At 31.6% G+C, this 27,639-nt stretch overlaps 9 protein-coding genes across 9 annotated transcripts; 4 read left to right on the forward strand and 5 right to left on the reverse strand.

The window, feature by feature from the left end:
• Positions 1-90: 90 nt before the first annotated feature.
• On the reverse strand, positions 91-3,074 carry ASCRUDRAFT_77090 (WD repeat RBAP46/RBAP48/MSI1 family protein). The gene has a single exon (XM_020193720.1). It carries the CDS (start codon positions 3,017-3,019, stop codon positions 233-235), a length of 2,787 nt encoding a protein of 928 aa, XP_020045640.1. The 5' UTR covers positions 3,020-3,074; the 3' UTR covers positions 91-232.
• A 365-nt stretch (positions 3,075-3,439) lies between these two features.
• Positions 3,440-5,779, forward strand: NOP4 (mRNA-binding ribosome biosynthesis protein NOP4; the record flags this gene model as incomplete). Its single annotated transcript, XM_020190789.1, has 2 exons — positions 3,440-3,821; positions 3,933-5,779. 2 exons carry the CDS (start codon positions 3,440-3,442, stop codon positions 5,777-5,779), a joined length of 2,229 nt encoding a protein of 742 aa, XP_020045641.1.
• A 138-nt stretch (positions 5,780-5,917) lies between these two features.
• Positions 5,918-10,668, reverse strand: ASCRUDRAFT_77091 (uncharacterized protein). Its single transcript, XM_020193721.1, has one exon. It carries the CDS (start codon positions 10,454-10,456, stop codon positions 6,296-6,298), a length of 4,161 nt encoding a protein of 1,386 aa, XP_020045642.1. The 5' UTR covers positions 10,457-10,668; the 3' UTR covers positions 5,918-6,295.
• An 863-nt stretch (positions 10,669-11,531) lies between these two features.
• On the reverse strand, positions 11,532-12,614 carry ASCRUDRAFT_37625 (NAD(P)-dependent alcohol dehydrogenase; the record flags this gene model as incomplete). The annotated part of the gene is made up of 1 exon (XM_020190782.1): positions 11,532-12,614. One exon carries the CDS (start codon positions 12,612-12,614, stop codon positions 11,532-11,534), a length of 1,083 nt encoding a protein of 360 aa, XP_020045643.1.
• Positions 12,615-13,415: 801 nt separating this feature from the next.
• Positions 13,416-15,885, reverse strand: DUR3 (Dur3p; the record flags this gene model as incomplete). Its single annotated transcript, XM_020194687.1, has 3 exons — positions 13,416-13,482; positions 13,580-14,912; positions 15,723-15,885. The coding sequence occupies 3 exons, from the start codon at positions 15,883-15,885 to the stop codon at positions 13,416-13,418; spliced, it is 1,563 nt and encodes a 520-aa protein (XP_020045644.1).
• A 1,572-nt stretch (positions 15,886-17,457) lies between these two features.
• On the forward strand, positions 17,458-19,578 carry ASCRUDRAFT_37539 (uncharacterized protein; the record flags this gene model as incomplete). Its single annotated transcript, XM_020190774.1, has 4 exons — positions 17,458-17,809; positions 17,936-18,296; positions 18,411-18,955; positions 19,076-19,578. 4 exons carry the CDS (start codon positions 17,458-17,460, stop codon positions 19,576-19,578), a joined length of 1,761 nt encoding a protein of 586 aa, XP_020045645.1.
• Positions 19,579-20,260: 682 nt separating this feature from the next.
• On the forward strand, positions 20,261-21,109 carry MCO32 (Mco32p; the record flags this gene model as incomplete). The annotated part of the gene is made up of 2 exons (XM_020189975.1): positions 20,261-20,554; positions 20,621-21,109. Coding segments are annotated over 2 exons (783 nt in total), but the record flags the coding sequence as incomplete, so codon positions are not given.
• Positions 21,110-21,435: 326 nt separating this feature from the next.
• Positions 21,436-22,625, forward strand: ASCRUDRAFT_77095 (coiled-coil domain-containing protein 124). Its single transcript, XM_020193722.1, has one exon. It carries the CDS (start codon positions 21,665-21,667, stop codon positions 22,337-22,339), a length of 675 nt encoding a protein of 224 aa, XP_020045647.1. The 5' UTR covers positions 21,436-21,664; the 3' UTR covers positions 22,340-22,625.
• Positions 22,626-25,568: 2,943 nt separating this feature from the next.
• On the reverse strand, positions 25,569-26,549 carry FMP48 (protein kinase FMP48; the record flags this gene model as incomplete). The annotated part of the gene is made up of 1 exon (XM_020189833.1): positions 25,569-26,549. A coding segment is annotated over one exon (981 nt), but the record flags the coding sequence as incomplete, so codon positions are not given.
• Positions 26,550-27,639: the final 1,090 nt, after the last annotated feature.

Here is a 27,639-nt window from a genome sequence, read left to right on the forward strand (position 1 = left end):
TGGTTTTTTGCTTTTTTATAACTTTTTATTGTAATTTAAATTGAAAAATTATTATGTTTGTTATATCTAATACTTTTAAAAATAGCGTTTATTGTTTTATAATTTTCAATAAATTCTACTAAAAACAATGTATCTTCTAAAAATCTTACTATTAATTTACATAGATACTAATATATCACAGATAAAATTGGAACGTATATTGAATGTTATAATCAGTCAAAATTTGCCATTATCATTGATTTTTTTCACCACCATTATTAGAATTTTCAACTTCCTTGGATGATAATTTCCCAAAATTTAATTTTTCAGTCTCAGTAGAATTACTCAGTGTATCACTCCTTATTGTTTTTTCCTGAAGAATTTTATCACTACTTTCCAAATTTTCTTTTTGATAAGAAGCCAAGCGTTCAACTTGCTTAATGGGTTTTTTTTCAATTTTTTTTCTATTTTCCGACACTTCATTTTGAATTTTTCCATCTTTACTATCATCAGTATTGGAAACATCAATAAATTTACCAGGACTTTTTTTTGAATCAAGCAATGTGTTGATGGCGCTTGCATCGCTTTTCTTCTCATTGTGATTTTCATTTTCATTTTCATTTTCGTTAGATGTCAGAAATTGAGATTCAACATTATTTTCATTAATTCGCTTTTCATTTTCAGCAATTTTGTTGGCAGATAGAATTAAATTTGCAAACTTGTTTTCTTCTTGTTTTAAAAAACCTTCATTATTTCTTAGATTTTTATCTTCACCTCGTTTTTTAGATAGATAACTTTTTTCATTATTTTTGTTATATTTATGATCATCTCCATCATCTTCATCATCTTTATTTTCACTGTTGTTTTGTTTTTTATAAATAATGTCATTACTATTATCAATTATAGTGTTTTTTTCATTTTCAGTTTTATTCTGATTATTTTTATTTTTATTGAGGTTATTATCTTCAATGACTTTTTCATTGTCTATTTCAGTTTCCTCTGTATCCTCAATATCCATATCAAAATCATTTTCATTTTTATTATCATTTTCATTTTTATTATCATTTTCATTTTTATTATCATTTTCATTTTTATTATCATTTTCATTACCATTTTCATTATCATTTTCATTACCATTGTCATTGTTATTATCATTCTCATCACCATTCTCATCATCATTGTTATTGTCATTAACTTCATCTTTATTGTTATATTTTTGAGAGATAATTTTGTCATCAATTTTATTCAGACCTAAAATTTCGTTTTCAGTATCATTTTTTTCTTTAAAATCCACTTTTTTTTCATTCTGATTCTCGATTTCTATTTCAATCCGACTATTATTATCATTATCATTATCTTCATTTTGATTTTGATGGTTATGTTCATGTTCATGTTCATGTTCATGCTTATTTTGGTTCTCATTTTCAATTTCAATCTCAATTTCATTATTTTCATGTTCATTTTCATTTTCATTTTCAACCTCCATTTGGTTACTATCATTAATATTTTCATCTTGATTATCGTTATCGTTATCATCATTGATATCATTTTCAATTTGATGATTATCATTATCAATCCTACTATAATTATCAGGTTGATCAAGATGACTGTCGTCTTCATAATCTAGTACTAAATGGGGAGACCAAACCTGCAACAAGTTATCATTACTTACACTTCCAATTACATTATTTAAATGAGGATTCCAATCAAATTGACCAATCGTACTGAGATGACCAGCATGAATAAATTTCAAGCAAGGATCATAAATTTCAATATTTGAATTGGTAACACTACCATTGTTGCTACCATTGTTATTAATATTGTTATTATTGCTACCATTATTATTGTTATTGTTGTTGTTATTGTTACTAATATTATTATTATTATTATTCATCATATTGTATTTCTCTTTTTCTTGATTGTAGATGTCAGAAGTGTATAAACCATCATTAATATTATTTAAGTCCCAAATATACAATTTATTATCTGTTGAAGAAGAAGCAAGCAAGTTTGGGGATAATGGATTGAATTTTAAGCTTGTTATGGATGATGATGATCCAAATAAAGTTCTAAAGGGTTGAGATAAATTTCTTAAATCAAAAATATTTATGGTATTGTCCGAGGATGCAGTTAATAATAAAGTTTTTATGTTGGGATGAAATTCAACTGAATTGATTTTATCAGTATGAAATTTATTTGAGTTGAAAAAAGAAGAATTATTGTTTGACCTAATATCGTATAAATTCAAAAATTTATCATCTGAAACAGAGGCAAAAATTGAAGGAATTTGCTTATTGATTGATAGATCATTTATGACTGTATCTTCTTGGCTGTAGGATTTAAGTGGAAGCGGTAAAGGACTTAAAGAAATATCCCACAAAGCAATTTTTCCAATATTATCAGCAGTAATCAAATGGTTAACATAGGAATCAATTGCGTGACCTTCAGTTCTATGATAATTTAAATAATCTAAATTTTTCAATTTATTTGCAGAGTAGTTAATGGAGGATAGGTTAATTGACCCGTTTTTCAAGAAGGAAAAAACAATGTTTGGGTTATTATCACTAGCAGTAGTGTTGGAATTATTCAAAATTGAAATTTTATTAATTTGATCAGATAAAAAGAGCTCATTGGTAAATTTTAATTTAGAAATAGAAGAAGAGCCAATTGGAATAGGAATTTGTTTGATTGTGTTCGAATATAATAAAGTCGAAGGTAGTCTGATTGAAGATAAAATCAAGGAATTTTTTAAATTATTAGTCAAGATGAATTTTGAAAAAACTTCATTTCTATCATTGGAATATTCAACATTGTTCAAGCCATTATCAATGAATTCAAAAGAGTTAGAAATATTGTTCAAAACGTGAGTTTGAATTGTGTTGTATAACAATGGAACAGTTTTCTTCCAAATTTTAAAATGTTCATTCTTAATTTTTTCTATGTCTTGATATTCGGATAAGATAAGTGCAGTATTTGCCTTTTTGGCAGAGAAGGATAGGGAGGATGAAGAGCTCTGATTGTTTTTGACAAGAGCAGACATTTTGAATCAAAGCAACAGCTCTCACTATACCAATGATTTCCTTGCTGGAATAAAAACTAAACACAGCAGACAGAATCAGCAATAAGTAAGAAAACAAAACTGAATATGAGCTTTGATTTGGATGTTTCTTTCAGTTGCCATTTTTGGAAGGATAACCACACAGACGGACTTTTAATACACGTGAGCAACTTTTAAAAAATATCACATGATAAGTGTATTCCGGGAAACCAAGTGTTGCTTTTATCATGTGATAGTTGTTTTATTCCAGTAAAGATGCAAGTCCAAGTGTCTTTTGCATCTTTCTGCACTTTCCCACAGATCTGGTTTATGTTTAAATTTTTTTTTCTTTCATCACAGAAAATTTTTGTGTTTGAAATCTTATTGAATTATTCAAATTTCCTATATAAAATCAATATTACAATGGATCCACCCAAAACTAAGTCTAAGACTAGCAATGATGCAGATCAGAAGACCCTATTTGTCAGAGCTATTCCATATACTACCACAGGTGAACAATTGACTGACTTTTTTTCGAATTTTGCTCCAGTTAAGCACTCTGCTATCGTTACTGATGCAGGTAATAATTCAAAGGGTTTCGGCTTTGTCACTTTTCCAACAAATGAAGATTGTAAAATAGCTTTGGACAGTTGCAAACTGCATAAATACAATGACAAATTGTTGCTAGCCGAGTATGCTAAGAAAAGACAAAGAAAACCTATGCTTAAATCTAATAATAAAGATAAACATCTAAATGAAAATATCACCACTAAAAACCATGATAACCATGATGACACACATAATAGTGGTGCAAATGATGATGAAAATAATAATGATAAAACTAAAAAACCTGAAAAAGATATTTCAACAAAGGTGTATGAAAGCAAAACAAAATTTTTTGAAAAAACTGAAATAGAAAAGAGAAATCCAAGATTAATTATCAGAAATTTACCCTGGAAGGTAAAGAAACCAAAATTGATATTAAAATACTTTCAAAGGTTTGGTAGTGTTTTAAACTCGATAATACCAAGAGGTGAAAACAGTCGGATGTCTGGCTTTGCCATAATAACAATGAAAAAACAAAAAGCAGCTAAAGCAGCTGTAGATTACTATTCTAAAAATCCTTTAAAAATTTTTGATAGAGAAGTTGCAATAGATTTTGCGATTTCAAAAGATAAATGGATAGAATATAGGAAAACTCTTCAAGATAAAAGCGTTAGCAATAACGGCAAAAATAGTAAAACTGTTGAAAAACACATAAATGACTCAAAAGATGAGTCTGGGAATTCAGCTAAAGAATCAGATGATGATAATGATGATAAGACTCTTGATGAAAAATCCGATTATGAATCTGATGAAGAAGATTCGGTAACTGATGAGGAAAAGCTTTCAAATAATCATCCTCAAAATGGCACAGGCATTGGATCAAATAATCAGGATGAAGAAAACCAATTTGAAAAAAGACCCCCTAAAAACACAGTCGAACCCTATCTAATATTTGTCAAAAATCTTCCATACGATGCTACATCCAAAAGCTTAACTGAACACTTTGAACAATTTGGTAAAATTAAATATGCCTTACCTGTTATTGACAAAAAATCGGGTTTGGCAAAGGGAACCGGCTTTATTTCATTTTATGAAAAAGAATCTTTTGATAACTGTCTTAACAATGCTCCTGATGCAAATCACATATCTATGTTGATTTCTGATGATGTTCCTCCACTTTATGTCTTTGAGGGAAGGATTTTGTCGATAGCTTCAGCTGTTTCAAAAGAAAGAGCAAGTGTATTAACTGAGCAAAACTCAAAAAAAAGATTAGAAAATCTCGGAAAATTGCCTGATGAGAAAGATAAACGAAATTTGTTTTTGTTGAATGAAGGTAGAATAACTGAAAATTCAAAAGTTTTTAAATTAGGTTTAATATCTAAAAAAGATATGTCGATTAGAGAACAATCCTACAATTTGAGAATTTTCCAATTAAACAAAAACTCTTCTTTACACTTATCTCTTACTCGTCTTGCTGTAAGAAATATTCCCAGATCTTTGACTGAAAAAGGTTTGAAAGCTTTAGGTCGTAAAGCAATTGTGGAATTCGCTAAAGAAGTAAAAGGAAACAAAAGACAACCTCTATCTAAAGAAGAACTTACAAGATCTACTAGATTTAAACAAATCAATGAAATCCCTAATGATAATACTACTGAAAACTCGGCTTTGAAAAAAAAGAAAACAAAGAACACTGGTGTCATTAAACAAGCTAAAATTATGATTGAAATAAAAGATGGTGGAAAAGAAGGAAGATCCAGGGGTTATGGGTTTTTGGAATTTAGAGACCATAAACATGCTTTAATGGGTTTGAGATGGCTTAATGCTCATGAGGTCACAGAAGAAGAAATTCTTGAAGGTTTAGATGAAGAAGGAACTCAAAGTTTTGAATACAATTCTCAGAATAAAAGAAGATTAGTTGTAGAGTTTGCTGTGGAAAACTCTTTGGTTGCAAAACGTAGAAGAGAAGCGAAGACAAAACAATTGTATCTGGGGAAAAATTCTTCCAATAACAGAAATGAATATAGCACAGGTCAACATGGAAGTAGAAAATATGAAAATGTTACCAGAAGTATCTATAATAGTCAAAAAAGAAAGAGAAATGATAATGAAATTGAAAAAATCGACTCAAATGGCAACCATTCAAATTTTAAAAGAAAAAGGTTAGGAAAACAAAACAATAAAAGTGGTAATTTCAAAAAAAGTCAAGTTGCTCAATAAATAAAATGTTTGCATTTTACTTTATAGAATCTCGTTATCAATGCTTTATTTATATTTTATTGTAGATGGCAATAAAATTTTAATTTAAAAATCAAAATGAATAATATGCCATAAAATAAAAACAATCTAACAAATAATTAAATTCAGAGCGATGAGCAATACTTGTGTTCAAAACATCACCAATATATAACTAAAAATGCTAAAATAGAGATTTTTCATAATTCCTAAACTGAAATGTAAAAAGAGGGCTGATAAAAAAATATGCAAATGTATATAAGACTGGGAAAAAAAATATGGAAGTTAAATAAAGAAGATTAAAAAGGAATATAGAATAATCACTTGGAAAACCTAAAAATTAAAACCAAGAAAAATATAAAATTAATGAAATAAAAGTACAAGTGGTACAGATAAATAAATAAACAAACAAATAAATAAATAAATAAATAAAAAGAGAAAAAAGAAAATTTTCATAATTTCAAATTAACCAGACCTAAAAATCATTATATGAAAAAAAGCTTAAAAGGTGTCATCACCAAACTCATACTCGTCTGCATCAAAAGATTTGTTTTGATCTTTATCATTTAATTTTCTACCTACTTCTTTGAGAAATCGGTGTTGCAACAAATCTTTAGCCATTGCTCTTTTGTGTGGATTCCAAATCAAAATTTTTTCTAAAAATTCAATAAAAAGTTTTCCATCTCTTCCTCTTGTTTGTAACACGATAGATAAAGATTTTGATGATGGCTTTATTTTTCTATCGCAGTATTTGGAACTGTTTAAAATTTCTTGTTTCATCTTACCATCCAAATCAAATAATGTTCCTAATAGAGTATAATTGTTGCCTTTATCCTTATCAATATTGTCAATATGCCCATATTTTGAAATTTCTTCTCGAAGTTGAAAAATCGCTTTTCTAGTTGGAGGACCTAATAATTCAACTGTTAGTGCAAACTGTTCTAATTCATCACGACCGGGAAACAATGGTTTTCCTGTAAATAATTCAGCAAAGACACAACCCAAACTCCAAATATCTATAGGAGTAGAATATCTTCCACCAAGTAATACTTCAGGAGCTCTATAAAAACGAGACTGGATATAAGAGTATGTGATTTCATTTTTATAGCATGCTGACCCAAAATCTATAATTTTAACTTGAAATTTATTAGGACTAACCAACATCAAATTTTCTGGTTTTAGATCACAGTGAATAATATTATATGAATGAATGAAATCTATAGCACTTAGTAGCTGAACTGATAATTTTGATATTATTTGCAAAGAAAACCCTTTGAAATTGGATGCTTCAATTGCTTGATAAAGTGTAACCGACAATAGTTCTGTCACTATACACATATGACTTCTAAAATTAAAATGCTCAAAATAATTCAAAAGATGACTTTTATAGTCAAACGAAACATCATTGGAAAAACTCGAGTTTGGATTTGTTGCCAAACTTCTTCTTATTTTAGATTTGGAAACGCTTTTTAAAACCTTGATCTCATAAACAGCTTGAAAAGACCATTGGGTGTCATTTTTAACAATTTTTATTGCAACAACTTTACCCAATTTATGATCTTTGCACTTTAAAACGCTACCAAACCCACCCTTCCCTAAAACATCTAAAATTTCGTATCTGTAATCAATATGATCTCCAATAACTGCTTTATAATTTTGTTGGTCATCGTCAAAACCAAAATTTTTTTTGTAGCTAGACAACTCAACCTGAATTTTCTGAATATTTGATAATCCGCTAAAAAATATTTCTTTTTTCCTACTACATTCATCTCTTTCATACATGTTTAAATTTGCAGATAATTTTTCATCAGAAATTAATTTTAGTGGACTTATTGGTAAATTTTTCCAGTGTTCTTCCGGATTATTATATAGAGTAGACTTTTCCCACTGTTTTATTATTGTAGCTGTATCTTTAAATTCCGATAATGCAACATATAAATCAGATATTGAAGAAATTTTCTGATTTGAAGAAGGAAAACTGTATTTGATTTTTGAAGGGGATTTAGGGCTACTCGGGTTAATTGTGCTAGACGAAACTTTTTTAGGAGAGGCTTTGTTTGGAGATTGCAAAAATTTAGCAACATTTTTTTTTGATTGGATATTGTCTTGAACAGACTGATTAATATACAGTTTATTCCTCAAATGGTGACCGTTATTAGTATGTCTCAAATTAGATTTTTCCAAAGATAGTTTGTTAGTACGAGTTGGATTTCTTGGAGAGCCAACATTGGATTTTGACAGTAGCGAAGAATTTAAATCTGATGATGAAATTGAAGTTGATAAAATATTCAAAGAAATATCTCTTTTAGAGTTGGTTGATTTTTTATTTAGATCATTTGAAGTTGAAGGCTTTACATTTATCGTATTGGTACGATTAGGCCTATTTTTGGAATAATCAGAAGTTTTTGGTTTTGTTGATGATGAATGAGTATTACTTTTATTGAAAGTTTTGCTTGTATTTGTATTAAAGGTGTTGGTATTGTTCATACTGTTAGTATTCTTAGCACTTTTAGGATTGATATTGGTATTCGAATTATTAAGAATATTAGTATTATTGTTGCGGCTATGAAGATTTTGATGATAATAAAATCCATTTTTGCTTTTTCTATTTTCGATATCGATTTTCTGTGTAGAACTTCTTTTATAATTATTTGAAGTAGATTGAGAAAGCTTATAAGTGGAAGGCTTGCGACTAACAGTGGGTGCATTTGATGTTGAAGCAGATAAAAGCTCTTTGAGCCTGGAGATTTCTTTGGGATTATCAACATGCTTTGAAAATATTTCTCTTTCTCTTTCGCTTTTGTTTTCTTTTAATTCAATGGTTTTATTTTGTTCTTTAATTTGACTATTTTCGCTAAGCTTTTTGACTTCTCTTTTATGTTTTTGTATCACAATCTTATTTGCATCAGAATTTGAGTTATAATCTTTATGGTTGGTATTGAATTTATTATAAGTAGATTGAGTGAAAATATGTTTGTTAGTATTTGGATTTGAGTTATAATCTTTATGGTTGGTATTGAATTTATTATAAGTAGATTGAGTGAAAATATGTTTGTTAGTATTTGGATTTGAGTGTTCTAAATCTATTTTGCTTAAAGTCGTATTATGTTTCAATGACTTGGAAGTTGTAATTGAGACAGATTTGTGATGTTCCAATGCTTTGATTGCCTTTATTGAGCTATAATTATACAATATCTTTGAGTTTGAGCTTGAGTCAAAACTTGTAGATATATTTGAGCTTGAATTTGAATTTGAATTTGAATTTGAATCTGGAGATAAAGATAGATTTAAAATTGATTTTGATTTTGATGGAGATTTGAAAGAATAAAAATTTCTTTGTTGATTATAAGATTTTTTGATTGAATTTGAAATTGAATTTTGATTTTGGTTTGAATTTTGGTTTGGATCCAAATTCAAGTTTAAATTTGAATCGGAGTTTAAATTTGAATTTGAATTTGAAATGAAATTTTTATTTAGCTTGATTGAAGGTAATCTTTGATTTGAGTTTTTTCTTTTTATTATATTGTTTGTATAGTTTTTGGAAATTGGTTTTGATTTAATGAGATTTTTTTGAGAAATTGAGGAAGATCTTGAGGATTTGGTAGATCTGGATGAAATTGAAGAATTGGAAGATATTATAGAGGATTTTGAAGATAAAGAGATATTGTTAACAGAGTCCGCTAATTGATTTATATTTTTGTTATTATCGAAATATGGTGAATGTTTTTTAATTAAATTTTTAGTAGCAAGGGCATTTTTCAGATTTATGGAATTTTCAGTGGATGTTTGCAAAGAGGGAATAAAAACAGAAGACGATTTGATATGATTATTAATGTGTTTATCTTTTATCTTCTCTTTTATTTTCTCTTTTATTTTCTCTTTGGTTTTTTCTAATTGTTTCTGTCTTTGGTTTTTTTTATTATTTTGATTTTGATTTTGAATTTCAATTTCAACAGCTTTGACTTTATAGGTAACATTATTGGTATTAGTGTTGTTGATTGTATTTTTGTTATTGTCATTTTCATGATTATTCCTGCTGCTGGGTATATTGGCAGTGCTGTTATTGTGAACAGGGGTTTTGACTCTCGCTAAAGAGGATAAAGTTGGTTTCATTAGATTTGAGATTCTACTACCGGTCAAAGCTGAATTTCTTATGTTGCCAATGCCCAAGTTATTATTATTACTTAATATGGACTTTTTTGAAGTATTTTGGAATAAATGGTTCTGTTTTAGTATTGAATCATTTTTGTGATGATTGAGCAAATGTTTGTTTTCCGAAATAAGGATGTCACTTTTATCTGTAGTACGATTAGAAGTAGTGTTTTGTTGAATTTGCTTAAATTGTAAATAGTGGAATCTTTTTTGATCTTGAGCCATATGTTTTGATAAAGTTGCAAGTGCATTATTTGGAGGGTGATCTTGAGAAGTATTGGCAGACTTGGAATCAGAATCAGAATCAGAAGTAGAATCGATATGGAGGTTTTGATTATGATAGAGATTAGGAATAGTGTTGTGGAGTTGAATATTACTTTTTGAGTGAAGAAGGAGAATTTCTTGGTTCAACTTTTGATCGAGTTCGTCTAGTTCCTGGTTCAACTTCTGTAGTTCTTGGTTTAGTTGTTGAGTCTTCTGGCCATCTGAGGACAATATGGTTGAAGACATATTGGGCAGCATTTGATGTGGTTCTCCTGTCCTGAATTATTATATCTGATGAATAAGAATTAACCCTAAATTGCAGCCAAGTGGAAAAAGTGAACCAAATACACAGCTCATTTGTCTTGTTTTGGGGATAGAAGTAAAACACAATAAACACCTATGTCGCTAATCAAGGAGAATGGAAACACATCGACACTTGCCATCCAACAACAAAACAGGCCTTGGAGAGCAGATAAATAGACTGTCTTCAGCAGATTCCACGATTTCAATCCTTCTCTGTGTGAGAACGAGTTGAGACTGGATCAAGCCTACCGGATGCGGAAGGGGCGCTCAGCTGTGGAGGGGCCTGTCTGCTTCGGGAAAGAGAAGAGCCCTTTTCGTGGATGGGAGCGGGTAACCGGCGTGACGAGTATATAAGGAGCAGCGCCGGTTGGGAGTTTATCTCTTCAGCTTCCTTAGCTTCCTCAAGAGAGAAAAGAGTAGTGCTCGTTGCTGGAGCAGCTCTCTGGGTATGCTGCATAACACGCCAGCAGACTCACTTAGCGATTGGTAGTTAGACACTGTTTACTATGATTCTTTATTTGTTCCTGCTCCATGGTCATCTTTTCGGTTGCGGTGATGAGTTATATGCTGTGCACCAGTCTGAATTCGTTTGGAAAAGTACTCCCGAACATTGAGGAAAATTCACCCAAGCATTTCTGAGCCATCGAAAAGATTTCGCAGGAGCACCGAACACTAATGAGTTGATAGTCTAGCTGCATTCTCCGTTTCCATTTTGTTTTAGTTGTAGGTTGTGTTTATAAAACAATGTAAAATTTTCTTTAAAACAGGGCCCATAAGGCTGGTACTTTTGTTCCTGTTTTTCTGGGTCTGCTTACTCGTGACCTTATTGAAGGAACGGAATCTTTCATTAGATGTGTGTTGAAGTATCTCAATGTCAGAAACTGCGTTTTGTACATTTCTCCACTCTTCGCATTATCTCCATTTAGCAATGCAATTTTTGATCTTGAAAATTTCAAAATACTGTTGAGACTCTCATAAGAATTACTAAATATATACAGATATAAAGGGCACACTAAATCTAATTGAACGCCTTGTCATATCCAACTAATGTGAATCTGTACCTGACGTCTCCCGAATAGGCTCTCTTAAATACTTCAGTAACACCTTCCTCACTGATATCAACCGCTTCAACCCAAGGTTTGATGTCGTGTTCTGCTGCAAAATTCAACATGAATTGAATGTCTTTGGATCCACCAATTCCTGATCCACCAATAAAGGTTCCGGTTTTCAACATGGTAAATGGTGCAACTGTTACTTTTTCTTCCATCGGCGGGGCTGTAATGAAAACCAATTTTCCTCTTGGTCTAAGTAATTCCAACATTTGATCTAAATTGGTACCTGTCAATGAACTGCCACAATTAACAATTAAATCAAGTTCTCCACTATACTTTTCAACCCAATCATCACTGGATGTGCTGATATAATGATCAGCTCCCATCTTCAATGAATCTTCCTTTTTCGAGTCAGATCTGGAAATAGCATAAACTTCGGCTCCCAATGCTTTAGCAAATAATAAAGACATATGTCCAATGCCACCAATACCAGAAACGCCAACTTTAGTTCCCTTTGTCACACCATTATGAAGTAATGGCGAAAATCCAGTAATACCACCACACAATAATGGAGCAGCATATTTGCTTTCTAGCTTCTCTGGAATCTTAAATGCAAATCTGTCATGGACCCTGACATATGATGAGTATCCACCATAACTACTTGTACCATCTTCATATATTCCCATATACGTTCCTATGTTGTGTTTGCAATAGTTTTCATCAAAGGTGTTACAAACTTTACAAACACCACATGAGTCAGCTTGAGCGCCAATACCAACTCTGTCTCCAACTTTAAAATCTTTACGAACTTTTGATCCCAATCTGACAATTTTACCAATAATTTCATGTCCAACAACCAATGGATAATTGGTCTTTCCCCAATTACCAGAAGCAGCATGGATATCTGACCCACAAACACCACACGCCTCAACTTTGATATCAATATCATAGTCTCTGAATCCATGAGGTTTGAATTCAAATTTTTTGGGTTCAAGCCATGATTCTGGTGAATTGACACCAATTCCTTGAAATGTTTCTGGATAAACCATTGCAATAATTTGCTAAATTAAAAAATAAAAGAGATAAGTGAAATCAATAAGAATTAGAAGTCCTGCTAAATTACAATGTATTCGATTGTATCTAATTTATTTACTTTAATCAAAAAACAAAAAACAAAAACACGCCCCATAGTAAGAAATCTGCTTATATTTATACCACAATTTCACTGTCATTTACAACAACATATTTCACTTAATTTTTGCTTGTTTCTATTTACTTTTATGATATTCTAATATATATTTTCAATTATTCATCAATCATTAAGGTTTTAAAGGTTTTAAGAACCACTTATTTCATCAACAGAATATCCAAAGTTCGATGTCTATTTTGATAAGCAAATCACAATTTGTAAGCATCCCCGTGTAGCACGTGATTAAAAATGTTGTATCCGAATCACAAAGGGATTGGCAGCACAGATATCGAAGCTTGGTGAGTTAATGAATAATAAATCTGATTATACAGGTATAGCACGTGCTTTTATCTGCAGTTTTTCACTGTTGTATGCTGGACTGCATTCGGACTGGATGGAAAGGACAAAAGTTGCTCTTCTTCATTTACAAAAAGTAACTACCCAAAACAGTTTATCTGATTGGTATCTTTTAACTTTTTCTTTTATTTCAACTACATTGGTTTGAAGCTCTTTTAATTCCTAGAGAAGTGAATTGCTATGAATGATGTCTTGAGGCGTTTGATTAAATTAAGGAAAAACAAAAATTGAAAAACAAAAATTGAAGAAGAAAAAAGGGAAGAAAGAAAAAAGGGAAGAAAGAAATTTGATCAGTTCAACAAATTTAAAAATACTGAACAAATAAAAAACGCTTTAAATACCAGAAATAACCATTAGGAGCCAATAATCCTCTATTTACTAATTTCAAGATCTGTTTCATTTCTGTAAATTACATTGTGAGGATTGTTAAATGATTCAGCTTCGGACTCTGCTGGACTAATATCTGACTGGATTTTGCTAATAATTCTTTCTTTATCCAATGCAGTAAATTCTTTGCCGGTGACTCTGCAATAAGTCCAGCTAATCAATAATCTGACACCTAATGTAAAAAATCCAACCACTAAACTTGCAACTGGAGCAACAACGAATGCTCCAAATGTACTCCAATCATCAATGTACATACCACCCGAAACAATTAATAATTTTCCAGCCAACTCTGCATTTCCATCATAATAAACTAATCCAAAAATGAAAACTGAAAATAAACCCGAAAGTCCTCCAATACAGATTTCCCATCCAGTCAAAAACCAAAAGTATCTATTTGATAATCCAAACATTATCATTGGAATAATTGAAGCTGAGACTAAATCAGCAATTAAATAAATTTGTAAAATATCATCAGCAACTTTTAATGCAATAACACAACAAGGAACAATTAATACAACAACAAACGATCTAACATAAAGAATCTTTAATTTGTTTTTAAAAATATCATTCGAAATTTGAGAAACAGTTGAACTTTGCAATGTATCAAACGCACATGTTGAGATGCAAATTGAAAAAATTAGCATAAGACCAACAATCCATTTGGGCATAGTTGATAATAAAATGAAAAATGAACTAGATCCAAGCTCACTATTTCTCTCCAATTCTCCAGTCCAAACACCAAGAATACCAGTCCATCCAAAGAGAAAACATATAACAAAAATAATAAAGCTGGCAAGAGAACAGCCAATCAACAAATCTTTGTCAGTTTTTGATGCAAATGTCCTTAGCCAAAATCCACTGACAAAACAATCATTGGTAAAAATTGCAACCGGCAAAATGTAAAGCAATTTCCATGACAATATATTTGCTTCTAATAATGGAGCCTTTGGGATAGAGGGATCAAGCTCGATATAAGCACCAAAAGCACAAGCACCAACAACAACCAAAACACATACAAAGGAAGCTTGGATATTATCAGTCAAAAAGGAAACCTTAAACCCACCAACTGATGTGTATAAAGTAGTAACAACACATTGAACAATGACAACTGGTAAACCGTCGTAACCAGTTAATGAATTAAAGGCCCAATAAATTGCAGATAATTCAGCAATCATATAAAGAAACAAGGTCAATAAAGTGAATAGTGACAAGTATAACTGAGTTATTAAACCAAATCTTTGAAAAGTCCAGGATGTCAAAACAAAACCATTTGGACATTTTTGTCTAATAATTGGGCCTAAAAACGCAAACAAGAACATTGGTAAACAGCATGAAAGACAATAGATAATTAAGCCATGAAGACCAGCAATGTTTCCAATTTGAGAGAAAGTCGTAATAACACCACAACCAGTAGCTAAATAGGTTAGTTTTCACATAAAAAAAAAGGCAAACAAAGTAAAAAAATCAATTTTAAAAAAAAGAGAAAAAAACATGATTAAATTAAAGTCATATTACTAACAAAAAATGATGAATAATTTTTAATAAAAAAAACAAAAAAAATAAAAATTATAAGAGGAGAAAGAAGAATTTATTCATTCATTCTTTGTTAAACATGATTTTAACCTGTTTTTTTGTAGAAGATACACTTTTCATAATTTCACATATTTTTTCTCTTTTTTTTAAAAGTGATAACAGAAATTGTGGTTAATAAATATAACAATATTACTTCCTCACGCAAGTATTAACTTGATCGAGTTCCAGTAGACGGTATAATCTCAGCCATAGATCATAATTAGAAATTAAAATCATGAGGCACCCGTAGAATATTGCTTTTAAAAAGGACAGAAACAGAAGAAAACAAAAGAAAACAAAAGAAAGAAAAGCTATATAATAAAAGACGACCTAAAGTAAAGTTAGTAGTAACGGCAATCGACAAACGACAAATACCAAACATCAATAATTCAAATACAACTTTTCTGCACCAATAAAAGGTATTGTGTAATAAAATACCATACTATACATATATATAACAGGAAAAAGTAAGAATGGGGCAATAAAGTAATAAGAATGAAAAACTGGATGAGGCTTTGAAAGGATTTAAAAGTGATTATCACATCGAGTACTGAAATTGATGTTATGGAAGAAAGCTACTGACAATATTTGTTATGTTTATGTTATACTTCATGGGACCCTATTTGAACAGACAAAGGAACGTTATACATACCTGAAGCGACGAAATTCATAGCAAGAGGAAAGCCTTTTTGGGATTTGTTATCAGATAAAAAGGTCTTGTTGTCAAGGCAGTAATAGCCCAAACCCAACCCAGAAACCAAAAGGAGGGCATAAGTGACATAGGTAATGGCGTTGGCAGCTTCAGACGACAACATTTTGGAATAAAAACGTTCTTTGTTCAACAAACAGGCAGAATCAAATCAAACGATATTTGTTGTAATAGATATTGAACAAGAATAAATGCAAAAATTGGGAGCAATCTCAGCCTAATTTATATTGATAGAAAAGAAGGGACAGAAAAAAATCTGCGATATTCAACGTTATTCAACTTTATTCCAACAGTATTTTTTTCTGAACAACGAAAATAAAATTTGAAACTGGTGCTTATTTTCCAGAATCGATTACTTTTATTGGCTCCCATTTCAGGGATTTTGGAGGGAGGAAACTTACACCAGATATTTAGAGTCATAATCGCTAAGATAAAAGACTCATAGGTGTTTTTGCATGCTGAGACAGCAACAGAAAGGCTTCTCAACAGTCCATCTTTTGGCAGTTTTGGGAGATTTTGTTAAGTGTAGTCGCTGGTGTTTCTTGTGCTTTTGTGGGAAGCCGCCTAGAGAGCGACGATGAGATAGTTGGCACAATAACAACTCTTGGTTAAAACAATGTTTGCTATGGCTGTTGCAAGAGTAGATACACACTGTAGTAGAATAGACGTATTTAGAGCAGCATCAAATCCACACAGGAACTGGATGCTTTAATGCAGCAGTTGCTTTGCTTTTTGTATCGCTCAACGAATAGGCAGAAAAGTCGTTCTTTCTCTATGAACGTGTTTGAGACCAGGAATTTGTGCAACACAGCACTCGTTCGCCAACAGCCTCAAAAAAAAAGGGTCCTGCTGTGCCAAGTCGTAAAGGGCTCGTTTGAATAGTACCCAATTCCATCGTTCCTGAGTCCACAGAAGCACTCTCAAAAACACCCTCAAAAGCAGCAAGACCAGTAAGACCAGCAAGACCACCAACAGCAAGATCAACACCGCCATAATGAATAGCAATATTTTCGACTCAGGCGACCCAAACTTGCCCAACTATCCTTTGACTCCTGCTCAGCAAGATATCAACTATGTCTTCACTGACAACGAATCGCTCAGCTCTTCCTCCAGCTCAAGTCATTCCGACAATGAGTCTGTTTCTTCTAAAAAACCAAACTTTTTTGCAAACTGCTTGAAGATCCCCATCATTCATATCAATGACGCCCTAATCAAAAAGAAAAAACACAATGAGTCTCGCTCTGATGGTGATGGTGCTAACCAAATAGGTAATCTGGGAGGAAAAGAAAAAGAAAAAGAAACTTATAACCATCAAAACAAAAGTTTATCAACCTCAGCAAACAACCTAGAATCTACTAAGTTAGATGGTGTTGGTTATTCGTCTAATATCAAAAAGAATAATAGCAGCATTATCGAGGATTTTGAGGATTTTGAGGATTTTGAAGACGACGAGGAAGACGATTATGGTGATATAGAAGATGAAATTGATGATTTACCTGATCTCAACGATGATGACAATTCAAAATTTGAAGAAGATGAGTTAATCCTTTTAAAAAATAAGAACAAAGAAAATAATTATGAGGCTGAATACAATCATTTTCATCGTTCTCATCTTAATCTAAACTTTTTAAGAAAAGGAACTTTGACTAAAAGAAGAAATAAAAGGAAAAGGTTTTATATGTCAAAAAGAAATACTATCAATTTCAACAATACACCCAATTTTGAAATTAATAAAACAAATAAAAAAGAAAAAATTGAAACAATTAAATTAAACAGAAAATATGCCAATTCAAATTTTTCTTCAACTGCTGCTAGGGCAAAAGCTGATTGGGAACCTGGTATTGATATTGATACCACTGATGTTGTCTTAAGCTCAGTTGGTTCATTAGTTACAGTAGTTGATTATTCTCCAATTAGATATAAAATTGAAAAAATTCATGTTTTATCTCCAATTAAAAGTCTCGATGAAAATCAGAAAATTATCAATACCCCTTTTAAACCTGAAATTTTAGATGAATTGAATATTAAAAGTGAAAAGAATAAACTGTTTTTAATTCAGCAAATTCTGCACTACTCAATTGCCAATAATCTCGATAATGATTTTAATACTGTTAATAATAATCAAGGTACTGATATTGAAATTGATATCAACAAAGATAGACATAACCGCAAATATTATAATAAACTAGCTAGAAAGTCGATAAGAAAATTAGACAGAAAATTGGGAACTCAACCAAATTGGTCAAATGTCAGATGGATAAGTGTTAAAGGGCTATCATGGGAAACAATATCACATATAGCTGATTACTATGGTTTGCATCGATTGGCCCTTGAAGATATGATTGATATTCCTCAGAGAGCAAAAGTTGATTCATATAAAACACATCTTTACTGTTGTCTTCCGTTGATCAAATTGATTAAAACTGTTATAAACAAACCTAGTTCCAGCCCCATTTCGATTTCAGCTTCAAATACTGATTCCAATTCAAAATCTAATAAAAAACCTTTCAGTACCTTGTTTAGATTTCACAGAAAAAATACGATGGATGATAATAATTATAACAACAATGGATTGGATCAAATCGATGAAATTGATCAACTGAATAAAAAAGACAACGTTGATATTGATAGAGTTATTTATAAATTCCTTTATGAAAATATTTCAAGTCATAGCAATATAAACAAATTGGATGATTTTTTAATCGGATCTAATGGAGGTTATAAAATAAGTGGAAATAAAAAAAGGTTGATTGATAGCTTAAAACCATTAAGTTATAGAAATTTAGCAGTTGGAAATGAGCAAGTCTCGTTATTTTTAACAGATGACAACACAGTTATATCGTTTTTTGAGCATTCATCAAACGACATTGAAAATGCAATATTATCAAGGTTAATACCAGAATACACTATATTAAGAGAATCCTGTGATGGATCACTATTACTAGAAGCCATTATCGATGCTGTAGTTGATTTAACATATCCTGTTTTGAATGCTTATAGAAGAAGATTTTCGGAATTTCAATTTGATATATTGTCGAATCCTAATGTTTCACATACCCAGAATTTGCACTTGATGATCAGTGAGTTATCAATATTGGTGTCCACGTTGAATCCTGTAACCTCATTGGTTCATGCTTTAAAAGATTTAAGCAAAAGCACATTGGGTGGATATCCGAGTATTTACAATAAGAACAATAACAGTAATAACAGTAATAGCAATAACTCTTTAAATGAGAGAAATTTGAATTCAAAAAGCTTTTATGAGGATAACATGTCAATAAAATTTATTTCAGAAGTATGTGGGTTATATCTAAGCGATATTGCAGATCACACTCAGTCAATCACTGAAGATATTAAGATCATGAGAAATAATATCGAGAATTTGATTGATTTGATATTCAACACAGTTTCATATGAGTCGAATGATTCTATGAAATTGCTCACGATAGTGACAGTTATCTTTTCACCATTATCGTTTTGGTGTGGGTATTATGGTATGAATTTCGAAGTGTTTCCAGAAATACAGCAGAATTCAAGCTTTTTTTGGAAAATTGCAGTGCCTTTCAGTGTTGCTATTGTTGTGATTGGGATGTGGAAATCAATTTACAATTATTCAAGAAGAAATATAACAGTATTCAAGAAGGCATACTCGGAAAGAAAGATTTCTAGAGGGCATGCTAAAGAAGAGGAGATGAAGGAGCAGATGATGAGGGAGAGAAAAAACCGACAAAGAAGAACTGAAGGCCATCTTGATGATAGTCGAATTAAGAAAACCAGTTTTGGGCACAGTTTTGTATAATTTACGTAGCATATAGCATATATGCTGAGATATCAGTTGCAACAGCAGCAAGATCAAAGCGAGATCAAAACGAGATCAAAACGAGATCAAAACAAAAGTCGAATTATAGTTGAAAGTTTAAAGCACCAAGGACAGAGGACAGAGGAGGAAATCGCAGCGGATGGAATCAAAGTCCATCTCCAGGCACTTGAGCAAGTGTGCTTGAAGATCAAATTGATAAACCGATAGGGATTTAGAGGGTTTAGAAGATTTAGAGAGATACGAAAGACAACCAGAAGACATAGTTGGGCAGACTATTTGAGTAAGACAGTTGATCAACACAATATAATGAGAAATGAGACAGATTGTGAGATATTCCAAGCAAGCAGAGCAAATAGGATTGGGGAATAGGTGCAATCGAAGTATAACAAGACTATTCTCCAACAGTAATTTCAAGAATAGCAACGAGTATAATGGTGGCAATAGTGGAAGAAAGATATCGATAATCAACAGCTCATACTATTCATTAGTCAATGATAACGAGTTTGGGTATCCTAATTCCAATTTGAACTTTTATTTGATGTCTATTCCGAAGAATTTGAAGTATGATAATATCACCAAAGTGAACTTTAAGGAGAATTTGATGAAGAACAGCGATGTTAATAATAAACATAATAATGGTAATGATAATGGTGATAAAAGGGATAAACCTAATTTGAAAAAACAAGAAAAGTTGGCAAATTTAGGAGAGATGGTAGAAAAGCTTGAAGAAATGGTACCAAATATACTAAATGAAGCAATTGATTCCAAACTATTATCGAAAAATATTATATTGAGAATATTGCCTATAAGCTATCCGAATTTGCCTATACTACCAGGGCATTTATCATATTTGACTACGTGCAAAACCATAAATTTGATCGTTAAAAATTTTGTGTTGAATAACAGAAAAGTCAAATTACACATTAGCAGTATCAAAATCATCGAGAGCAATTTTGTTGATAATAAATACGATAACGAAGAAGATTTGATGTTTAATAATATTAATGTGAATCCAATTGAGAATGGGATAAGAGTTTATGGGTTGTTTCCATGGACAAGCAAGATCATTATTAAATGGAGAACTTGCAGCGATAATTGCGAGCATTTAAAGTACAATGGAGAAGAAGCTCGGGATAAAGACGAGAAAAATGGGGGAAAGGAGAAAATGGATCTAAATCTATTGATAGATAAATTGTTCAAAAAGAATTCCAGTTTGATTGTGCTGTTGAAGAAGTATTTACAAAAAAGCCTTTTGAGGAGCATCGACAAATCCAACCTAGCTCATAAAATGATGCATAGAGAGAGCAAGGAAAACAGCGAGAGTGACAAGCTGAACGAGACTCATCATTCTGGGAATAGTAATGGTACAAAAAATGAAACCGAGAACAAAATCATCAGTGGAGTCTTTATCTTTGAATTGAATCTCAATAACAACAAGGTCTTGGTGCACACTGTAGATAAAGTGGAAATGATAGACAAGTCTGATTTTGTGGATGTAGATAGCGAGCTTGGGAACTTTGCCTCTGCTTGAACAGGAAGTAAGCTGTATATAGAAATTAGTACATAGCATTTAAATACATGGCATTTGAAGTAGCAAAAGCAGTAAAAGCAGTAAAAGCAGCAGAAGCATTACCGGAACTCGTCGGAACTGGCCGGAGCAGTTGATACGGCTTATATGCACGTGCTTTCAAGGCTTGAACTTCTTGTTGTGAATCCGGCTTGCACGGAGTTGAAGCGGAATTGTGTGTGGATTAGGTGAGCCGGCGCGGATTTGTAATGGATTTCGAGTCGGATTTGTAATGGATTTTGGGTCGGATTCGAAATCAGCACAGAAAAACAGAAGAAAGAGCTCCTCAGTTAAAGGAAGTAAAGCAAATCAGAAGCCTGGACAATATAAATAGGGTCTGAAATAGACAATCAGGTAGTGTAAACAGAGCTGTTCATTTGGGTCTCTTTTTAATTAGTTTTTTTGCTTTCAACTGATCCAACTTGTTGAACTTCTTCAATATATTTCTAAGCAGTCTTGAAGACGATATATTAATCACATCTCAACAACCTTTGCATGATGGGTAAAACACTCAGAAAGGGAGAAAATCCCAAGAAAATTGCAGGCAATGCCAGGAAACAAGAGCAATTAAACAAAAAAGTGCAAGAAGAATTGTCCAAACTTGAAGCCAGCGAAAGTGCCGAATGGTCGAAGGGCGCTAAAAAGGCAAATAAAAAAAAGGAGGAATTGGAGGCAAAGAAGCAAGAAGCCTTGCGTAAGAAGCAAGAAAGAGAAAGACTTTTAAAAGAGGAAGAGGCCTCTTTGCCTCAATCTAAAGGCAGGCGTAAAGGTGGTGCTGTTAAAATGGCTGTTAAGAAAAATGCCAGCTTGGATGCTTTCTTGAAGGGTAATGACGTTGATACTTATAATGCTTCAGGCTTATCCTCTGCCCTCGATGCGTTGGATTTGCTAGAGAAAGATTCCGGTGTTTCTAACAAGGATATAGACAGACACCCTGAAAGAAGATTCAAAGCTGCCTATAATGCCTACGAGGCCAGAAGATTGCCCGAAATAAAAAGCGAAAAGCCTGGCTTAAGATTGGTTCAAGTGAAGGAATTGATATATAAAGAGTTCCAAAAGTCTCCAGAGAATCCTTTCAATCAACACACAATAAACTTCAATGCCAGTCAAGCTGAAATGAACAGTATGAAACAATCAATTAGACATAAAAAGGAATTGCAATTTACTCAATAAATTATCATTTCAGTGCTGCGTTACTTCTCATATTTTTGTTATCCCTTTTTTAAGTATTTTTTTTAGTATTTTTTAGGTTATTTAATTTTAGATGATTTAGTTTTTTAATTTCAGTATCTTTTGAGCGATAATTTCTTTTTTTGTTTGTGTTTTGTGTTTCCCAGTGTCTGCAATTGTATATAATTGTATAACTTGGTTAAGTTTTCCCAAATATGCAAATTAATAACATACAATCATCAACAGTCTATCCAGCGCAGTTCTGTCTCATTCTATTCTGTTCCATCCAGTTCTGGTATTCTATTATATGTTTCTCATGTAACTTCGACTGATCACATCAGAGCCATTTGAGTCTCTCCTTGTATTCTTGTAGGAAACATTAGGATAGCCCATTGCTTATCCATCTCTTATCCATTCTGTCTTATCCATTTTCCTATCCCCTAGCACAATAGCCGAATAGTCCAGTAGCTATCTCATTTGACTCTCTAATCCCTCTGGAGGAGTGGGCCAATCAGACGCCCAGCTCTGGCGCCAGTGTTTATTTATCAACTGTCTCTAAAATCAACAGTTTTCACCTTTCTTTTGCTGCTACTCCAATTGTCAAATCACATCGAACTGTCATTTCAAGAGCAGATCAGTCCATGCCTTGACTCAACATCATGGTGTTTCCACAGCACTTGCCTCTCTCTTCATCAGTTCGCTAACTGTTTGCTACTGATTCCATCCCTTAACCTAATTTGCAGCCAGAGCTAGATCTTTTCGCAATATCTTGCTTTCTCAGTAAACTGCTAAAACTTACTTAACCTTCTTCTCGTAACCTTATCTGCCCAACTTCTCCAGCGAGTCTTCATCTGTTCTCCTTATATCTGCTTTTTGGCTCTTCTCGCTTGCTTATTTTGTTACCAAAACAACTCTTGCTCCAGTCTCAAACCTAATCTTGCTGCAATCACTGTTTGTTGATCAGATTGTGCGATTGTTGGGCTGTTTCAACTGCCCAGCTTAGTCTTGTTCAAATCCACCATAAATGATGTTTATTATTATCAACTTATGATTCATCTTTATTGGTCACGAACTCTATTGCTGCGCTTTTAATTACTGGGAGAATAAACAATTGTGATTGATTGTTTCTGATTGTGAACAATAGTCTGCTTTTTCAGGTTTTTTCAGGCTTTTCAGGCTTTTTCTCGTTGTAATCTACTTTCTGATCCTATCGACTGCCGCTAATTCATAATATTTCATAACATTTCATAATATTTCATGACATCTAATTATAATAATCAAGATCAATAATTGCAATAAAAATTAATAAAAAACTAGTGAAAAAACTAGTAAAAAAACTAGTAAAAAATACTAATAGACTAATAAAAAAACTAATAAATTAATAAATATTAACTAAAAATTACTACGAAGACTTTTCTAACTTATTGAATAATTTTAAATAATATAATCCACTTTTTATATTTCTCTTTTTCAATCTTTTAATCTTTCAATTTTTAATATTAATGTATTTATGACAGTTTATATCAATTTCTTCTTTCTTATCCATTGACATATAAGATTTAAAAAATAATAAAAATAAATGCAGAAAACTATATATTAAAATTAATATTAATATTAAAAATTAAGAAAATTAAGAAAAAGGAAAAAAAAATCTTTTAAAAAAAGCTTCTTCAAAAAAAAAACCAATATTGTAAAAAAAAAAGCCATTATAATCTTTAATCTTTCATTTTCTTTAAAAATTATCGCTAAAATAAATTTTTAAAGAAAAACCAAAATTAAGCCAGCTTAACTTCAAATATTTATAAGAATCAAAAGAAGATAAAAGGATTTTGAACCACCAGGGATCATAGAGCTGATGTTTTTGAATTTTGAATTCAAAAAGTATAATTCAAGATTAGAAAACAAAAATAAATGATAAAATATAAAATATGAATGTAAAAAAAAAAAAAATAAATAAAAAAAAATAAAAAAATAAAAAAATAAAAAAATGAAACAAAAAAAGTATTGATAAAGTTATTAAAAAAAATATAAACAGTGAAAGGAAAAACAACTTTAAAAAAATTCTTTTGGATAAAAACATTTTGTTGAAATTTAAAAAATGACTAATTTATAATAAATAGAACAACCATGACCTTGATTACCTTATAAATATATTTCTTTGACTAAAATAGTTAAAATCTTTTTTTTGATTGAATTAATTTTAACAAAACAAACTAAACAGTTAATGGAGTAGATAAAACAGTTGATAAAAATGTAGAATGAGGGATAAAAAGTGAATGATAAAAATATTGATAGTAGTTTGAAAAAAATTCTTGACAAAAAAAATTTTGAGAAAGAAATTTGGGGGAGAGATGTGAAAAAAAGTTTTAATTTTTTTTAGAATTTTTTAATTTTTTGTTGACAAAAATAATGAAAGTGAAAGAAAATAAAAACCAAAAAAAAAAGAGAAAAAAAAAAGGGAAAAAGAAAAAAAAAGAAAGAAAAAAAATTGTTCAAAATCAACAATAGATAAAAGAAAAATAAAAACATTTAAAGAGATATAATAATATAACATTATTAAATAAAGAATATTAGTTTAACACCATTTGAAATCATCAGTATTTTTATAATTATTATAAGAAAATCCGTAATTTGAATTTGAATTTTCATTTTTGATAGTTAGATTAGAAGCTGGAGAAGAAATTGAAGCAGAATTGGATAACAATTTACTTAAATTTGAGTTTGTCAATGGAGTTAAAGGTTTTTTTAATAGACTGCTTTCTTGAACAAAACTATTAAAAAACTCATCATCGTCAATTTCATCGAAATCATTCCAAGAAACACCAGAATAAAAGGATGGGCTTGCAACGATGTTGTTTGTAGCTTGGTTGTGAGTAGAAGATGGGTTTGAAGGATTGATATCAATGTTAAGGTTTTTTGCGGTATTATTATTATTAACTTTGATTGAGGATTTGTTATCGATTGAGCCTGTAGAGGATGTTTCTGAATCGATCAATTGAGGGATGGAATTATTCAAGGAGGTTTTGTAATAAGGATCATTGTAGTAGTTGTCGTCGAGGTAGGTTAATTGAAGTGGTTTTGAGATGGTTGAATAGTCAAAATTTTCGTTGTTTTCATCATCAAAATACAAGTCGGAGTGATTAATGTCATCGACAAAGTTGAATTCGTCATCGTCATCGTTGACGTGGTTATTTTGTTGTTGTTGTTGTTGTTGTTGTTGTTGCAACATTAGTTCTTCTTGAATAGTGAAACCATAGGAATAGTACTGTTCCAAACGGTCAATTGCAGTGTTGATGCTTCTGGATTTGGGGAATTTGGAGAGTAAGGGCTTGACAATTGCCTCAAAACCCTTTGAGGATAAGTCTGGATAGATATCGAAAATGGAGTATGAGTTTTTGACAAAGTTTTTAAAGTAGGAGTCATTTTTTTCATCAGCCATCACAAAAGGACAAGTACCAAAGAGGGTGTACAAAAGGGTGATACCAAAGGACCAGTAGTCAGCGTAAACAGCGTCGTAGGAGTGTAGTTTTAACTTGTAGTTTGTGATACCATGTAGCTTCCTGTTGTGATAGGAGGAAGAGGCAGGTTTTGTGTATTTGGAGTGGTTTTCGTTGGGATCATTTTGGAAGAAGGTTTCGGGAGCCATGTATTTCTCAGTGCCAATCATGCCATCGTAGCAGTATCTGGCGGAAGTGGCCAAGCCCCAGTCAGTGAGTTTGACGTGGCCATCAGCAGTTATGAGGACGTTTTCAGGTTTGATATCTCTGTGGTAGATGCCCTTTGAGTGGGAGTATAGGATTGCGTCGCCTAGTTGTTTGGCAAAGTTGTTGAAAACATAAGAGTTTTCGTAGGGTTTTAGCAAGGAGGAGTGGTTGTTGGATGGGGAAGAGTTATCGTTGAGGTAGTCGAAGAGGTCGCCATTGGCACAGTATTCCAAGACAATGTAAATGTAGTTTTTTGTTTGGAAGTTGTCAATGAGTTGGCAAATGTTGGGGTGGTTGCCTAGTTTTGATAGGATTTTGATTTCATGTCTGGCAACAGGACCAACGTTTTTGATGGATCTTTTCATGGCTTTGATGGCGACGTTTTTCTTTAGGTTGATATCGTAGGCTTGGGTGACAATACCATAGGAGCCATTTTGGATGTTTCTGATTTTTCTGTAGCGGTTGTTTAAAAGAGCGGTGTTGTTATCGTAAGATTTGTATTCGTTAATATTAATCGAGTTTGAAGATTGGGAGCGAGAAATGGAGGAACGATTTGCATTTGCATTTGCATTAGAATTAGAATTAGAATTAGAATTAGAATTAGAAGTGGAAGTGGAAGTGGAAGTGGAAGTGAGGGTTGAAGTTGAATTAGAATTAGAATTAGGGCTAAAATCAACATTAGAAGAGAACTTGTTGGAAGAATTGAAGTAAGATTGAGAGTGATTAATATCTGAGATTGAAGAGTTTGAGGAATTGTAGGAGTGACGGTTTTTCTTAAATTGATAACGGTTGGAAGGTTGAGCAGAGAAGGTTGAAGAGTTTGAAGAGTTCGAAGAGTCTGAGATTGATTTCGAACTCGAAGAGTGAGAGAGAGACGAAAGGTTAGAGTAGTTTTTCATTTTGGGATAAAAGTCAAGTGGTTAGTGTAATTTGTAATCTGTAATTTGTATTTTGTAATTTTGTAATTTTGTAATTTTATAATTTTATAATTTGAAAATTGAAATATTAACAAAAGGAATTTAAGTAGAATAGGCGAGAGTTATATAGCCCAAATAAATTACTTGTTGAACAGTTGTATTTGATGAAGATTGAGTTAGAAAAATCTTTTGTAATTTTTTCAAACGATTTTATTTTTTTTGTGTGTTTGAGAGAGTAAAAAGATTTAAAGATAAATTTTTTTTTTAAAGAATCTGAATGAATCTAATAAAAAAAAGGAATAAAAGTAAGTGCTAAAAACCGCTAGAGCAAGAAGAAAATACTTCTATAACTTTTTCTTAAAGAGTAAGACAGTGAGACAATAAAACTAAACAAAACAAAACAAAACAAAACAAAGTAAAGCAAAAAACTTCAAGATTGAAGGAGATTATAAAGGAAGATTACAAAAAAATCTGGATCAGTGGTGAAGAATTTATTGAGTTGTAATGTTATTTGAAAAGGTAAACAGAAAACTTTGACGAGGGAGAAGCGTATGGAGGTGAAGAAACAACTTGACAAGAAGCAGGAAGAGGAGGATGTATCGAAGGATCTTGAGGTCTACAGTGTCCTGAGTGGGTCTTTGAATCTGGTGTCTATATCTTAATCTCTTTTCTTTAGTATTAT

The sequence above is a fragment of the Ascoidea rubescens genome (genome assembly GCF_001661345.1).
Source record: "Ascoidea rubescens DSM 1968 unplaced genomic scaffold ASCRUscaffold_12, whole genome shotgun sequence".
NCBI classification, from domain to species: Eukaryota; Fungi; Ascomycota; class Saccharomycetes; order Ascoideales; family Ascoideaceae; genus Ascoidea; species Ascoidea rubescens.